General features: G+C 28.8%; 2 protein-coding genes across 5 annotated transcripts; one reads left to right on the forward strand and one right to left on the reverse strand.

The window, feature by feature from the left end:
• Nucleotides 1-248: 248 nt before the first annotated feature.
• On the forward strand, nt 249-7801 carry LOC145749072 (gamma-tubulin complex component 2-like). Its single transcript, XM_082565006.1, has 22 exons — nt 249-425; nt 511-586; nt 713-804; nt 1141-1336; nt 1562-1753; nt 2032-2188; nt 2399-2476; nt 2576-2643; nt 2783-2982; nt 3258-3344; nt 3791-3938; nt 4170-4304; nt 4639-4801; nt 4898-4985; nt 5057-5130; nt 5497-5618; nt 5776-5882; nt 5960-6080; nt 6609-6752; nt 6909-7031; nt 7116-7279; nt 7457-7801. Exons 1-22 carry the CDS (start codon nt 370-372, stop codon nt 7572-7574), a joined length of 2709 nt encoding a protein of 902 aa, XP_082421132.1. The 5' UTR covers nt 249-369; the 3' UTR covers nt 7575-7801.
• Nucleotides 7802-8956: 1155 nt separating this feature from the next.
• On the reverse strand, nt 8957-16046 carry LOC145752146 (uncharacterized). Of its 4 annotated transcripts, XM_082568369.1 has the most exons (17): nt 15905-16046; nt 15017-15244; nt 14499-14704; nt 14188-14391; nt 13885-14040; nt 13152-13565; nt 12655-12777; nt 12393-12470; nt 12217-12307; nt 11940-12099; nt 11646-11743; nt 11337-11437; nt 11077-11190; nt 10685-10870; nt 10189-10425; nt 9980-10066; nt 8958-9586 (listed from the first exon to the last, which is right to left on the reverse strand). In XM_082568369.1, exons 1-17 carry the CDS (start codon nt 15946-15948, stop codon nt 9333-9335), a joined length of 2781 nt encoding a protein of 926 aa, XP_082424495.1. In that variant the 5' UTR covers nt 15949-16046; the 3' UTR covers nt 8958-9332. The 4 variants fall into 4 exon arrangements, with proteins under 4 accessions (XP_082424504.1, XP_082424495.1, XP_082424512.1 ...); XM_082568378.1 differs by lacking the exon at nt 12655-12777 and having other exon boundaries at nt 8957-9586; XM_082568386.1 differs by lacking the exon at nt 13152-13565 and having other exon boundaries at nt 8959-9586.
• Between the last annotated feature and the right edge of the window lie 218 nt (nt 16047-16264).

The following is a 16264-nucleotide window of genomic DNA, read 5'->3' on the forward strand; positions in this document are numbered from 1 at the left end:
GTATTGTGAAAAAAAAAAAAATTTAATTTTATCCCATTATTTAAAGTAGTTACCATTGCTACAAGTTGTGTGTCCAATCAAGCGCGGCAAACAAAACAAACCGCTTTTTAAAATTTGAGGATAAAAGAACATGCTAAATTTAAAATGTGCAGATATCTGTATTTTAAAAGACCTTTTCCATGAAACCAAAGTCTTATGTTGCAAACAAGCAATTAATAACATAATTACGCCTATGCAAACTTAAATACTTTCTGTGATAAACGTTTTGTAGGTTGACCTTACTTCAAACGCAAATAACAACTCAAAATGGAAGAGTATTAAAAATTCAAAATTATTTTTGTATTTTAGTTTGTTAAGCTTGATTAAATCATGAGTGATGAGTTTCGTGTGCACCACTGTGTTAATGAGTTGAATAGATTGTTGCGGTAAGTATTTTTTTACTTTTATTATTTATTTAAAATGAATGTGTTGTTTTTAAACTAAGCTAAAACTTTTATTTTTTGTATTTAGTGTTGATGGTGGTAAAGGTTTGTCAGAGGCAACAGAATTACTTCTTAAAAATCGAACACCATTTATAACAACTCAGGTAAAAATGAACTTTCAATTTTTTATTGTTAAAAAATAGAAAGGTTTGTAATATTATTCTGTGGTCTTGTAATATTATTCTGCTAGTTGTTGAATTCTTTTAAAAATAAATAAAATTATTTTTTAGGTTAACACTCATGCTGCCACTGTCCACATTACTGAAAATGCTAGCAAGCCTCAAGCATTTGTGCAAAAATATGAGGAATTAAAATCCAAAAAGTAAAATTTGTATTTTTATGTTGTTAATAGTTTTTTTGTATATTTTTGTCCTCAATATGATCAGGAAGATGTCTTAACCCAAATATAACATTTGTTACCCTTACGGTTTGGAATAATACTAAGCATTTTTCAGATAATTATTCTGCTGGTTGATTTAAATTGCTTTAAGGAGCTTTGTAACATAAAAGCAGTAAAAGTTGAACCAATAACCTTGTGTTGATAGACAAAGTGTTCTATTCGCACTGCCTGCCAGCAAGTTACCTACTCTCTTATTTGATAATAATTTGATTTTAAACAGTGCAAATAAATTCTTACATAAGATAACTCATCTTTTAGTGTTCGCAACATCGACTCTTTGGTTTTTCTGCTATCTAATTTAATAGACAAACCTGAGTTATGTGCAACTTTAAAAAAATGTGCTAATCAGAGGGGGGATGCTGCCAAATTGGTGCCCAAATACTTACCAGGTGGTTCTTCTATGGTTGTGGTGCCAGGATCTGGAACAAAACTTTCACAAAAAGAACTAATGGAGGTTTTTAAAATATTTTTTATCCTTACATTTATTGATAGGTCAAATGTTTTAAAAGACCATGCTTGCTTAATTGCTTAGACCACACTTTATTTTTCATTACGTCCTACTTTAATTTTTAAACGTTTTTTTTATTTTTTATAGTAATTTTTAATACAGCATTTTCAACTAATTAAAAAATTTAACTTAATGGAGTAGCTTTAATTATTTCAAAATTTCTTTTGATAGCTTCACAGCAATCTGGAAAAAGCAACTCCCAGTCATCCTTCTTCTGATGCAATCCGGAAGATGTTGCAAGACCGACATCTTGCTCGTAAAACACAATACAAGTTTCCAACCCAACCTCCTTGGCTTGTTGGACCAATGAGAAAACCCCATCTGACTTCTGATTTTTCGTTTAACTCAAGCACCCAACATCCAGTAAATTTTAATAATTTTATCCAATACTATGGTTTATTTACCTAACTTTATAATTCTGTCTGTTAGACTTATATAAGACTTGTTAACTGAAAGTCTGTTAGACTTGTTAACTGAATTCTATAATACATTTGGTTATCACTTCTGTTTTCTTGATGTAGCACTATTGTATATCAGCCTTTGTTGAGTCTGTAAATTTGGTTTTTAAAATCAAGAATAAATAAATATTTAAAATTGATTTAGTTATTCTATATATACACCTAATTTTTATTAATTTTTAGGTAACTCCAATTGGTCAACTAAGTCACCAAAATCAAGCCCAGGAAGTTATCAAAGATTTAATTTCACTTTTAACAGGTGTGGAGGGTAGTCATATTCTTGTAAGACAAGGTGAAGATAAACATGCCCCCAGAAGATTTATCTTGGAACCATCGATGGGTAACTTTTATCCTTTCAGTTATTTTGGTATACATTAATTTAATTTTTTTCAAGGATATATTTAAGTTTATCATCAATCCTACTCGTTACCAAAACAAAAAACAAGTATTAGTTATTGTAAATTACACATTTTAATTGGAAGCTTTTATAAAATATTCGGAAATTAAGCTTTTGAAGAAAAAACACAGTCATGATTTTTTTTTTATTTAGATGTGTCACTAGCTGGAATGAGTAATATTGTTGTGTCCATTGCAAGTTCTTATTCTATTGTTACAAGCTTTATAGAAGGTGGTTTATGCAATCTTTATGTAATTAAAATCGTTTTCTACTAAAACCTAATTATTTATAGGACGAAAACAAGTTTTAATGTAATCTTTTTATTTTTAGAGCGATGTATATTTGAGTATGGTCAGGTAAATCATGCTCTATGTTCAGCTATGAAATCAATTTTACAGGTATTTATAAACACCAAATTTACATAAAATCCCACCTTGAAAAAAAACTAAATGATAAAAATAATTAAATAGTATAAATTAAACTCATAATTATTTTTTAAGTAAACTCAAAAAAATTATTTTTTAAAAATTTACACAGGAGCATCAAATATGCTTGGCACAGTTGGATGACCAGAAAAGAAAGGGAGACTTGTCTATGCAGAGACTTGTGTTTTTACTTCAGCCAGTCATACAACATATGAATATATTGGCCTCTGTTGCAACTGCTATAGATAAAGGAAACTGTGTGGGAGGTTCAGTGTTGTCTCTGTTGCATAATCGTGTTATGTCCAGTGTAGGGTAAGTAATATCAAGTTGGCTGTACTAAAACTAGGCCTTTTAACTTTTGTAAATAATAGGTAATACTTTCTATAATATGGGCATTTTGTTGCCAATTTTAAGTTTTTTGAGACAGTATTTATTTTACTGATTCTTACTTTATTTTTTTATTTTGAAATGCAAGTAAGATAATCTAGATCTAACTTTTTGTTTTTTATGACTAAATAAAATGGATTTTAAAAAAATTATTGTGTATATTATTAAAAAAATTTATTCAAATTTTATTTTTGCTGCAGTGACAAAGTATCTGAACAACTATATACTTACCTTGCACAACTTGCTAATGTTCCCTATCTTGAAATGCTAGAAAAATGGATTTATAAGTTAGTATGATTTATTAATTTAACAAATTATACTGTTATTTTTGTATAAAAGTTAAAGTTTAAATGGGTAAAGTAGGCAAACACTTTATTAACTTTTTTTTATTTTTATCCTTGATGAGGGAAGGCCTAAATCATGACCTAAACATAGGGTACCATGTTATCCTGAGCAATTCTTAAGTTGTCTTAGGCAGTTTGGGATGTTTTATTGAGCATTTTGCCAAATAATTAATCTACTGATTGGTTTTTGGCTCGGCAGTGGTTAAGACTATTTACAGCACCTTACTCAAGGGCTCTTACATGAAATAATGAAAAATTAAGTTAAAAAGCAAAAATTTTGATCATTACACATTGCCATCTGATATTGTCAAAAAGTTACTACCTTTATTTTTGCTTTAACGAAATAATAAAATTTAAATTGCAAATATAAATCATAAAATTTTTTTCAGGGGTGAAATAGAGGATAGATATGGAGAGTTCTTGATAGAGGAACAGGAGAAGTTTAGTAAACAAAAGTTGATTGAGGATTATAACGATCATTATTGGACAGCTCGTTACACTCTGTGTCGTGACAGAATTCCAGTCTACCTGGAACAGGTTAATTCTTTTGCTTTAAACGAAAACTATTTTTTATAAAAAATATTATATTTAAAAATCTTAATTTAAAAAAAGTAATTTTAAAAACTACTTTTAGCTTTTTAAATTGTAGTAATACCAAAGCTATTGTTAGAATTAGAAAATTACCAATTTTTTTTATAATTTTTGATTAGATTTACAAAAATTTTTTGCGAAGCGTTTGTAATTAGTATATAATTGTTTTATGAATAGATGGCTGACAAGATATTAAGTACAGGAAAATACTTAAATGTTGTTCATGAATGTGGTAGAATGGTGTCCTGCCCTGGTGTGCGGGAAATAGTTTATAGTCCAACTAAAAAGGAGTATGTGCAGCAGATTGAAAAAGTAAGCCTAATTTTAAAATTTAAAGTCTTACATTTTTATGCTAAACAATTCTTTATTTATTTTAACTGGTTGGTAGCCTGCCCTACAGTTGACATAGTAATTGTTTTAATGTGGTCACAACTCCCAATAAATATTTGGCAGCGATAATTTACTCTTGCACTCAAACAGGAATTTTAAACATGCACATTTATGTTTAAGTCCACTGAATTCTATTGAACAATGATTTAAAAAACATACATTAATTATCAGACCTACAGTATACATTTTTTCCCTTTTAATATATGTTTATTTCACCTGAGAAAAATTATGTTTAAACATTTAATTTACTTTTAAGGCACACAGTTATGCTAGTCAATTACTTCTTGACCTATTATTAGAGGAACACAACTTAACTGCAAGGTTGAGGTCTGTTAAAAGTTATTTTTTGCTTAATGATGGTGACTTTTTGTTACACTTTATGGACCTTACTGAGAATGAAATGAAAATGCCCATGGAAGGTTTGTTGTGTACTTAAAATATAAAAAAATACTGTCATTTAAAAATTTAATTATATATAATATTTAAAAAATTTTTTTTATTTTGATTCTTTGTAGAAATAATGCCAAATCGATTGGAAGCACTGTTGGAATTATCTTTAAGAACAAGTATGGCTGGCCAGGACCCCTACAAAGATGACTTAAAGTAAGTTTGTTAAATTTAAAAAAATTTAAATGAACGAATATACGTAAATTAATTATTAAAAATTTTTTTAGAGTTGTATTGTTAAACTACGATCTTATAACACAACTGGTTCGAGTTCTTTCCATTGACACAGTTGAAGAAAGCGGTATGTTTATTTTGGTCTTTCTAATTAATACATATTTATTATAATTATAAGTTTAGATATCTTGGAGTTATTTTTAATTGGCACAGATAGCTTTAAATAAGTTTTATAGGTAGCAGTATAACTGGTCTGTTTAATAACTCTGCTAAGTTTTAACTAGTTAGATGATTAAAAAATGAATGTTAATAAGGGGAGACTATTTTTTTAATATACTGAAGCATAGTGAATGGTTTTTAGATAAACAAATATATTTTCTGTAAATTTATGGGGCATAAATCATCACTGCTATTAAATAGTTGCGAATTGCAACAAATTGGGTTCAGTTTAATAAAAAAAAATTTTTTTTACTTTATGAAATTTTTTGTTCAGTGATTAAGTCATTGGATCCAACTGAGTTAAATTTAAGCGGTCTTGAATCATTTGCATTAGATTACACTGTACATTGGCCCTTATCACTTGTTATATCTCGAAAATCACTTACAGAATATCAGGTATTGCTAAAGTTATTTTATATTTCTATCTAACTACGTGTGTATTTACGGACTAGTTTTAAAACAAAAGTGATTTATTAAAAAGTTTTTGTATTAGGTAGTAAAACTTCAGATACATTTAAATTAATTAATAAAATAATTATATTTATTTCTTTAGATGTTATTTCGTCATTTGTTTTATTGCAAACATGTAGAAAGACATTTAAGTAACGTTTGGCTCAAGTTTAAAAGTCTCAAAAAAGAAAAAATGAACTCACAACATTGGTAACTTACAGTTTTTGAATAGTTTTATAATTAATGCAATATTTAAAATTAAATATATTAAATAGTATTTTGTTTAGGTTTATGAAAGCAATGAATAACTTACACAAGATGCTTCAATTTATTCAAAATTTTGAATATTATATGATGTTTGAAATATTGGAACCCAACTGGATTAAACTGGAGAAAAAACTAAAAACAGTAAGTTATTTATCTCTTGTTAGTTTATTTTAAATTATTGAGTAAGGCAAACCTTTAAATTACATTACTTTTGTTATAAGGCATTTTTAATATAACAATTTGTAAATAAAATTAATTTTTCCTTTTACATTTAAGATATTGAAAAATTTGTATAAAATTTGAATATTATGTTGTTATTCCTTTAATCTACATTTCTATTTATCAGTGTTATTCAATAGTTATCATATACTTTTGTCCTTTAAAAATGTAAAAAATTTTCTGCCATGTTTAGAAATATTTGTTAGGCAATTTTTTTTTTATTTTGGTTTTTCGCACATTGATGAAAGTTAATAATAAATACGATATACAATTAATATTACAACAATGCAACGGGAAAAAAAAAAAATCAATTTAATGATTTTAAACATGCCAAAAGTATTAATGTTTACATAAAGATTTTAAGTATGTTATGGCATGGTCACCAATTTAACTGATCTATGTAAAAGTATTTTCTACTGACAATTTGGTAAAATTTTGTTGTTTTTTTAGGCTGTAAATGTTGATGAAGTTCTGGATTCTCACGCAGATTTCTTGCGACAGTGTTTGCAGGATTGTTTGCTCACCAACACTGAATTATTGAGGTTGTTGAGCAAATTGTTGATGTTGTGTGTTCAATTTAGTAACTTCATGCAGGTATAAATAACTATAATTTCTATATGTAAAACTATTTGAAAAAATCCTATATTTACAGTGAATAGTTTGTTATAGCTAAGGAACTTTAATATATAAGCCATTAATACCTATGGACCTTTAGTGATCAAACTTATTACAAAAATGTTTTTTAAAAAGTCACTAGGCAGACAAGTAGATGCAAGTATGTTGCAAGAAACCCTTGAACATTCCACATTATCTGGTCCCCCTACTGCTTTAGAAAAGAAAGCTGCTAAAGACCGAGTTCTTACTGCTGCAAAGGTGGAAATTATATTTTTTGTTGTAAAATAATTTTTTTACAAGTTTAGTAAATTTGATTTTTGTGAATATTTCTTTGTTGTACAGGAAACTAGCATTCACTTGGAGGACCTTGCAAGCTCTGAAGAGCATATTACAACAGTCAAGACTTTTGAGACAAACTTTTCGACTATTTTAATGAGTTTGTTAAAACAGGTTTCATTTATAAGTCGAGAACAAGGACAACACTGCTTGTTTAATATATTACACAAGTAAGTAGTGATACATTTAGCGGCATTTTAAATTGGTTGTAATATAAAGAAAAAAATATAGTCAGCTATTTTACAGTAATAGTTTAGTCATTCAAAAAAGTTAAAATTTTTGTTTAAGTTTAAATTTCTATAGACAGAAATTTTTATGTTTGTGTCAAACAAATCAATATTTTCCAGGTTAGATTTTAATAAGTTTTATCGAACTAACATGACAAAGGAGGAGAAAAATAAGGAAAAATCAACTAGTCTTAACAGCGACCTTATTTCAAAACATCAAAAACCAAGTATAAGCTAAAATAAGCACCATTTTGATGTAAATTAGGTGTTTGTTGGTTATTTATATTTTCACATAATAAAAAATTATTAATTTTAAGTCAAACAATATATTTTGACCTTGTGTAAATTTTTAATTTGTTAAATGTCTATACAAAAACTTGATTTGGGGTTCCTCCGTCTCTAATATTTATATTTTTAATTGCTTCCGAACGTAGTTTACTAGCTTTGTTATTTGCTAATAAAACATTTTTTGTAATATTTTTTTAAGTGATGTTTTAAGTTTTATTGGTTGCAGAAATTAATGGAACTTTAAAACTTAATATTGATCTTTGACCAACAAGCATCTTAAAAATGAAAATAGTATTACAATAATACTTTGTAGCTACATAAACTTTTTAACCATCAACAACAAAGTTATTCCAAATCAAAATTTCGAAAAAGAAAAAGTAATTATTTAAATAACGAGGCTATAACAAAAAACTTCTCTACCAAGAGTTGTTAGTAAATGTCGCAGCTCGTGTTTTTTAGCCTATAATCTAAATTTTGCTATAGTATATGAAAATGCAGCTTTACAAAATGGCTTTTTAGTGTTTCTTGTTGCTGCAAGATTATAGGAAAAGGAATAACTGGTACCAGTAAAGAAAAAACACGGACTTTTAGTGAAAAAGTTACGAATGTAATTTTATAAAGGTACACAAAAGCCCTGTCATGTAATCATAGGAGAATCGCCCAATGCAACAAAACCTAAAAGCAGTACTTACTGTGTGTGATATTTTTACTAAATAAGCTCTCCAAATGAAGACAGCTTCAAAACTTTTAACAACTGGCTTACCCTACATTGGGGACCAAACGCAGTTTACCTTTGTAAGGAAGCAAACTTACTATGAGTTATCTCGTCTGGTTTACGATTCTTTAACAAACTCATTACCTTAGTGGTCCTCTTCGAACTTTTATTTATTTTACAATTTATGATAACGGTCGACCATTTCATTTTATAGATCCTTTTTTATAAAATATAAAAAAGTTTTATTCATTTTTCGGACAGGAACATCAGGCGCATATCGGGGTCGCGTGTATCGCTTACAGTGGGCATTTAAACAATTTCAGGTCGCGTGTATCGCTTACAGCGGGCATTTAAACAATTTCAGGTCGCGTGTATCGCTTACAGCGGGCATTTAAACAATTTCAGGTCGCGTGTATCGCTTACAGCGGGCATTTAAACAATTTCACACATGGGCATTTTCTATAAACCACTTACAGGCTTAAGATTTATCTTAATATTAAGAAAAGCAATGTTTTTTTTTAAATATGATATTTCAAGTAAAAATATACTTACAGTTTGCTAAAAAAACCGACAATATAGAAAAAATAACAAAAAGGTACTAGACTAGAAAGCAACATCAAAGAGTTTGCAGAAAAATGTTTTTGTTTACATTTAGGAATACATGTAATGTTTTTATTGCATTTGGTCATAATAACAGTTTACAATTAAATTCAAAATGTATTCTGGAATATAATTTCAACAATATTACAAAGTAAACAAAAAAAAATGATAGGCATAATATTTTCATAAATTGCACAATATTAAAATAAAAAATGTAAGTTAGTTTTACAATCCATAATGGCAGTGTTTTTATTAAAACCCAACTACTTGTTCAATATATATATATATATATATTTATAACACTTCTGCTAATGCATTTTTGTTCAGAACTTTGCGAAAAAAAACATGATTTAACATTGTGTTAAAGTGTCAGAAAAAAACGATTTTGTATTTTTACAATCCATATGAAACATTATCAAGATGAAGACCAACTTGAGGCTGCATTGCAGTATAAATACCAGGTTCAGAATTACCATTGCTATTCATGGAGACATAACTATTCTCAAGTGCATTTAAAGCTTCAGCTTCTGGGTCTGAATTAGATCTGGGTTGGTCATATATTGTTGTTATGTTTTCAGGAGCAACTGTTGGAGATGTGGGAATGGCATAAAACCCTTCAGCATTTTCTTGTTCATTCAAGTGAGTGTCTAAAAATATATGTTGGCTTATTTTAATTACAATTTTTAAAAAACATAGCTTATTAATTTTTTTCGTGTGTATTTATCCCCAATATGAGAAGGTTGACCTTTCTGACCTAAACATAGGGGTAACAGTTATTGTCCTGATCAAGTCTCAAGTTTACATTGTCAGTTCTGGATATTATTAGATATTGCCAAGTAATTAAGCTCCCAGTTTTAAGCTTGCAGTTGTTCAGTTCTGTTTATAGCGTCTTACTCAAGAGTGCTACAACATACAGGGAGTAGAGTTTGAACCAATTATCTCATATGGTAAAGCCAAATGTTTCAACTTCTACACCAAGTCTCCGTTGTAGTTGTTTTAAAAAAAACTTGCTAAAATAGTCATAATTTAACATTTTATACCTTTTTGGTCAATTATAGATGGATCAATGTGGACTTTAAATGAGGAACATGGAAGTTTTGTTTCTTCAGTTTGGGAATCTACAGTTGCTGTAAAAAAACATTTTAATAAGTAAGTCCTAATGAAGTAATAAAAGGTTATACATATATATATATTACCCACTCTGTATTCAATTTACAAAAATTGTCATTTTCAATTTTTAAATATATACCTTCTGTTTCTTTAAATTCTTGTTTGTAAGCTATGTTGGGTTCATCTGGTACCGCATAATTTGACTCTTCAGGTTGGTCAGTAGAAGGAAAACCAAACTTTTGTTTTATTGAAAGGGGGGAGGCATAATGGTTTCCAACTATTTCCTCAGTAAAGACATTATCTGTTTCTGTAGATTGACGGTTCACTGGTTTATTTTTTCTTGGTGTGGCAACTGGAGTCTTTTTTGAAGTGCTTTCTGAGTATTTTTAATTTATTTAAAATTAAATTTTTAAACTTCAATTAAAAGTTATTTTAATAGTATATATTCTATAAAAACTTTTTTTGGGCAATTTTTTTAATTTGATATAAGGCATCTAATTAACTTTATTTATTTTAGGAAAACAGTTTAATATATTTCCTTTTATTTTAGCAAACCAGCGTGTTTTAATTAAAGTTTACAGTACAAAGGTAAATTTTTGCACCATTAACGTTTGTCTATTGTTTTAAAAAGAAACCTTGTCCTTTTGTGGGTGGGAGAGTTTGTGAGCCACTTGCTGGGATTGCATCAGGGAAAATATTGTCCAGGTCATGGGATTTCTTTTTATTGTTGTTACTAAATAAAGAGCTTAATCCCTTTTTCTTTGGTGCTTTTGCAGGACTCGATGTACTTTGTTCGGTTGTTGACACATTTCCTTTTGTATCTAACAATAAATCAACATTGCTGACATCTTATTGTAGGTATAATTTTTTTAACACTTTACAAGATTCAGCAGTTTTCATTTGCTAACTTAACAGTAATATTTTTGGTAAGCATGTATTTGCCAAAGAATTGGTTTACATTTAAATTTTTTGTTAAAAAAAACAGTACATTTTATGCAGCAATGGTAACATTTTTTTCACACAATACCTGTTGTTGGTTGACCACCAACTTGATTTGAATTACTTGTTCCGGCAGTATTTGGTAAAATTTGTACATTACAACCAACATCACTAGCCATTGCATAACAATTTTCTTCGTGCTCTGGTTTATAATATATGATCCTTATTTTTAAAACTGTTACTAATTCTTTTATCAACTACTTGTTATTTATTTTAAAATAAATAAAGCATGTTGCTATTTTTAAAATGTTAATAATTTTCCATTTCGATTGGTGTTTACTTCTTTACCTTGGCATTCTTGGGCGTTATGTTTTTTATTATAATGATCTTGTTCAACTGCCCTTAACTTTTCCACTAAAACGGAGTCAATGCTTTCTTGAGATGGTGGTCTAAAAAATCAAATAAACTAAAAGTTTTTTTTTTAAATAACAACCTCGACCTATTTTAATTAAAATTATATTTTTTTGTTTTAGTAATAGAAAAAAATGGTTATATTACAAGATTGTTGTTAAAGAACTTAAATTATCAATCTAAATGATATGTATATACATTAAATAAATCTTTAAAACAATCATTTACATAAAACTTTTAATTTACCTTGCAGGTAGAGTTGGAGATTGTTGATGCAATCTGGCACTAAAATTAGCTTCTTCTGTGCTTAAAAATGGGATTTCTGCATAAGTGTTTTCTCTAGCCTAAATTCATTGCAAAATTGTAATTAGTGATTGTACAAAAAAGGTACATTAAAACTTATGATTAAATATTAGGTTCAAGCTGTACCAAATGATGGTTTTTATTTCAAAACAAGGCCAAAGCAAAAATCTGTTGGGCGTATTAGCTAATCATAAAATTTCCAGTTTGTTAAGATGGAAAATCAAAGTCAAGTTTTACCCTTGATTCATAGAAATCACCCTCATCGCCATGCAAATGATGGAAAGTGACATCATTGCCCTGTATTTCATGTTTCTTCTTTTTTCTTCGTATAATAAAGAACGCTATGATACCAATAAGAGCAATGGCAACTCCAATACTCACCAACAAATAAGGTAACCTAAAATTTTTAAGTTTTATTTTTATTTGTTCGGCAAAAATATTTTTACTTAAAAAACCCCAGTAACAAAGTGTGTTTATTATTTATTGTATCTCTTTCTTTAAGTTTAAAATTTACCAAGAATTTTGTGATGTTGGTGTGGCATTTCTTCCTGCTATGGGTATAATTGGTTTTGTTTTGTTTGGATTTGTAATATCAGTTGTTGAACCTTGCATAAAAAATTGATATTATATTTACATCAGTAATTTTTTAATTTTGCAAGTTACAACAAAATTGTATAAAGTTACACTTACTTATAAGTGTGGATGTAGTTGTTTTATCATTGTTTGATATCTCAGTTGTAACAGTAGTTGAAGTGGTCTCTGTAATACCTAAACACATGTCGTTGGTGTTACCAACCATATCTCAATTTTATCTTAACAAGTTTTTACCTTAAAACACCAAAAAGATTAAAAGTACATGCAAAAAAAAAACACATGCAGTATTGTGCTAGCTTTAGTTGTAAAGCCTCTAATATAACATGCTTGAATTAATGTATTACAAGAGTAGTATCACCTTGGCTATCAAGTACATTTATCTTGTTTGTTAACATGGAACTAATAAAAACAGAATTTGTAGTGGTGGAAATTTGTTGTTGAGTTGTTGTTGAAGCAAGTGTTGTGGTTTCTTCTGTGGTACCTAAACAAAAATAGTTGTTGCTACACACTTAAAATTAGTTTTAATGTTGATAAGTTTTTTTCTTGCAACACTAGAAATATAAAAGTACATGCTAGGTGTGATTTAAAATAATGTTCAAATGTGAAATAACAATCAACAAAAACCATTTTCAACAACAAAAGTGTTTAGTTTTAAAAAAGTTTGGTAAACACATGCAAAATCATGCTGGGTACAGTAGTGAGGCAATAAAAATTAACATTCAACATTTTTTATTGCAGTATGGAACAATTTATATCATTTTAAATTATATATTGTAACATAAAAGTTAACAACAACAAAAAATAACAAAAATTAAAAGTGGATTGTGAAAGAACACAAGTTTTTGAGTTTCTTACAATTTTCTGCATCGCAATTATCCCATCTTTGATTTGGGTTTGTTGTATAACACCAAAGACCATCTTCGTCATTGTCTGGATTTCGACAATAGTTATGATTGTCTGGAGTTGGTGTATACTTTGGCTCGTGTGGTCTACTTGTATTCCAATATTGACATGTATAGCCTAGTCTCGTAGTTGAACATGTTCCATTGTAGGCGATAATAGGTATTGGAGTAGGAAAAATTATTTGTTGATTTGTTGTTTCAGATGTTGAAGATGATGGACTAGATGTGGTTGTTGTTAAAGCTAAAGATGTTGTCATTGTTGTAGAAATTCTTGGTGTTGTTGTTGTGGTAGAAGTTCTTGTTGTTGTTGTGGGTATTGTTGTAGTTGTGGAAATTGTTGTTGGAATTGTAGTAGTTGTGGGTTTTTCTGTGTCATTGTTTGGCAAAATTAATTAAAGGCCTAACCATTTACTGCTAAACCCAGCAACAAATGGTGGTCTTTGGAAAAATAATTACAAAAAGACATGCCATGCATATTCTAGTTACTTGTATGTAAATTACATAAATTAATAACACTGAGTCATAAACAACACTACAAAAATGCAAGCAGGTCAATTAAAAAATAACACCACAGTTGTTATTAGTTGCTATTGAATTAAACTGTTTGCCATATAGTCATACTAATGAATTGCTAATTGTAGGTTGGTGTAATTTTTTTTATAAATATAAAAAGTTTTAATTTTTACCATAGATACCCCAAGTCAATCTAAACCCAGGAAATTGAAATCTGTCGTCAGATATAAATAAAAGTGAAAACTCATTCGAAGGTGTTACAAACTCTCCTGGATTTTCATGTCCACAATATTTTTGTTGTCCACCAAGTATTGCATATCCAAAACTATCTAAAAATTATATAACCCAATTTAAGTATTGTTAATTGTCTATATACGCTAGGTTATCCACAGATTTTAGCTCTATACAAAAAAAATATATCTAGATTGCAGGTGAGAATAAATATGACTTCAGTTTTTTGAAATGCCTGTGTTTACCTTCGTCTCCCGTAGTCATCGAAATATAATCGTGGTCACAAACGATGTTTTCGTTTCCCAGATCAAAGTTAGTAAATTGAATTGCTATTCGTTCACCTATTGGAACTTGGATTTTGGTCAAACATTTGCTGTTTTTGGGAAAGTAGCTTGGGTACCATGGCGATGTCAAGACACCAGATATTGAATTGATGGTTTGATTACAGACTATATTAAGATAAATTTTCATTTTCTTAATAAAACCATGCTGTCGCGCGAAATATAATATATATTATAACTGAATAAATCACATTTAATAAACTTTTATAACTTACGCGCCGAATAAGAAATCGAGAATCCAGTTAACTGAGTTGCGTAGTCAGATTTAAATTCGATTCTAACTACGGTGGGATCATCTCCAGTTGAAGAAACATCAAATATACGTTGTTCTAAATCAGCAACGGAAGAGCCACACAAGTAGTTTGATACCCTTTCTTTTTGTTCATTTGGTAAAATTTTGAAGATAATCAGAGTGTCATAGCTGTAAAATATATACTTAAGCATAAACATTTTATTACACAATATACAAACATACAGTGGAAAAAAATATGTTTCGATCGTTATTAGTGGTGGACGAAAGGAAAACAAAAAAATTCTTGTTATGTACGTTAAGTTATATCAATAAACAATTTATACAGATAATTATTTATACTTAGCCTGATTTGTTTTTTATTAAAAATCTCGCAAAAGTTAAAAAAAAAACACAAAATTTTATGGTAGTGCTTTGTTTTTTTTTAACAAATTAGTTTAGATTATCGAAATTCTAAACTATTTAACGACAATCATAACTTACCATCGGCCTTGGCCGCTTGACGAAGTTTCCTTGTTATCCAAATAATCGACAACTAGCCTTATTCCTTCCCCCATGTGCATTTTGATAGTCCATGCACAATTTGCATTTTTCGGATACTTGCTTGGGTGGTAAGGTGAAGTGATATGACCCGAACCAGAGTTCTGTATGACCTCTCCGCATTGTGAAAATGCGACAGGTAGGACTGATAGCGCGGCAACAAGAAACAGCCTAAAAAATTAACAAAACTCAAAATAAATTATGTTAATATTCGAAGTTGTTACATTGGCCTTATCTGGGCGCAAGGGTTTAACGTAATTCTCTGCCTAAAAACCCCTTGAATGAATACGATGACTCTTACTTAATTGTGCTATGCATTACGAAATCACATTTGTGACAAAACTATTTACTTTACAATTGGGGCCAATAAAATGGGTACAAGGGGTTTGTGGCCACATCTTCGACCAAATTATTGATTATTGCTACGCAATTGTGCTATTTATTACTCTTGCAAGCCATTATATTTCCTTATTTAAATTTAAGTGAACTACCATTTACATGCGTCAAATAATATGAAGATTAATGTTTAATTAATTGGCTTTTCAAAGTACAGCATTTTTAATTTGCAAATTTTACTGCAAAATTAAAAATTTCCATTTGCCAATTAAAATTGCTTTTACTACTTTGTATTCCCTTTAAAATAATATAAAATATAATTTCCAACTCTAAATGTTAAAAGATAAAATAGTAGGCATTTTTAAATCAAAATATATAAATACTTACATATTGCTTATAAGTTTGTTATAGATACTAATAAAACATTTTTTTTGTTTTAAATTGAACAGAAAACGATTTTCATACAGAAGCAACATCAAAATTATACAAACTTACAATATCGATCGATTCGGTTGTCCAAAAATTGTTTGTTGGTTCATTTTTTTCGTTATATTGTTTTATCAATATTTTATACTATTTGGTATTATTTAACGTTCATCTGCAATATAACATATTCTTGTAACAGTATTTGCTAAATGCTAATCATTACAAAGCATGCCAAATTAAACATGCCAATTTTCGCAGACTGGGTAGTTCAGTAGGTGCACGTTTTAATATAACCGAAAATTGCTTAACCTCTGTTTTACCGGAACCTTACTGCGTCATTGTTAAATATATTTCATAAACCCCTTTCTTTAAAATATCTGCTGATGAAAGCACAATTTCGAAATCCATTGTGATGCAATTTCCCTGAGT

The sequence above is a fragment of the Corella eumyota genome, chromosome 1 (assembly GCF_963082875.1).
Source record: "Corella eumyota chromosome 1, kaCorEumy4.1, whole genome shotgun sequence".
NCBI classification, from domain to species: Eukaryota; Metazoa; Chordata; class Ascidiacea; order Phlebobranchia; family Corellidae; genus Corella; species Corella eumyota.

Excerpts from the sequence above, each read along its gene's own strand:
- LOC145749072 (XM_082565006.1), top strand. The coding sequence starts at position 370 with ATGAGTGATGAGTTTCGTGTGCACCACTGTGTTAATGAGTTGAATAGA. Across the intron at positions 4,986-5,056 it reads CCCTACAAAGATGACTTAAA|AGTTGTATTGTTAAACTACG; the intron begins GTAAGTTTGTTA and ends AAATTTTTTTAG. Across the intron at positions 5,883-5,959 it reads AAAATGAACTCACAACATTG|GTTTATGAAAGCAATGAATA; the intron begins GTAACTTACAGT and ends TATTTTGTTTAG.
- LOC145752146 (XM_082568369.1), bottom strand. The coding sequence starts at position 15,948 with ATGAACCAACAAACAATTTTTGGACAACCGAATCGATCGATATT. Across the intron at positions 14,041-14,187 it reads GATGACTACGGGAGACGAAG|ATAGTTTTGGATATGCAATA; the intron begins GTAAACACAGGC and ends TATAATTTTTAG. Across the intron at positions 12,308-12,392 it reads AACTACATCCACACTTATAA|GTTCAACAACTGATATTACA; the intron begins GTAAGTGTAACT and ends TTTTTATGCAAG.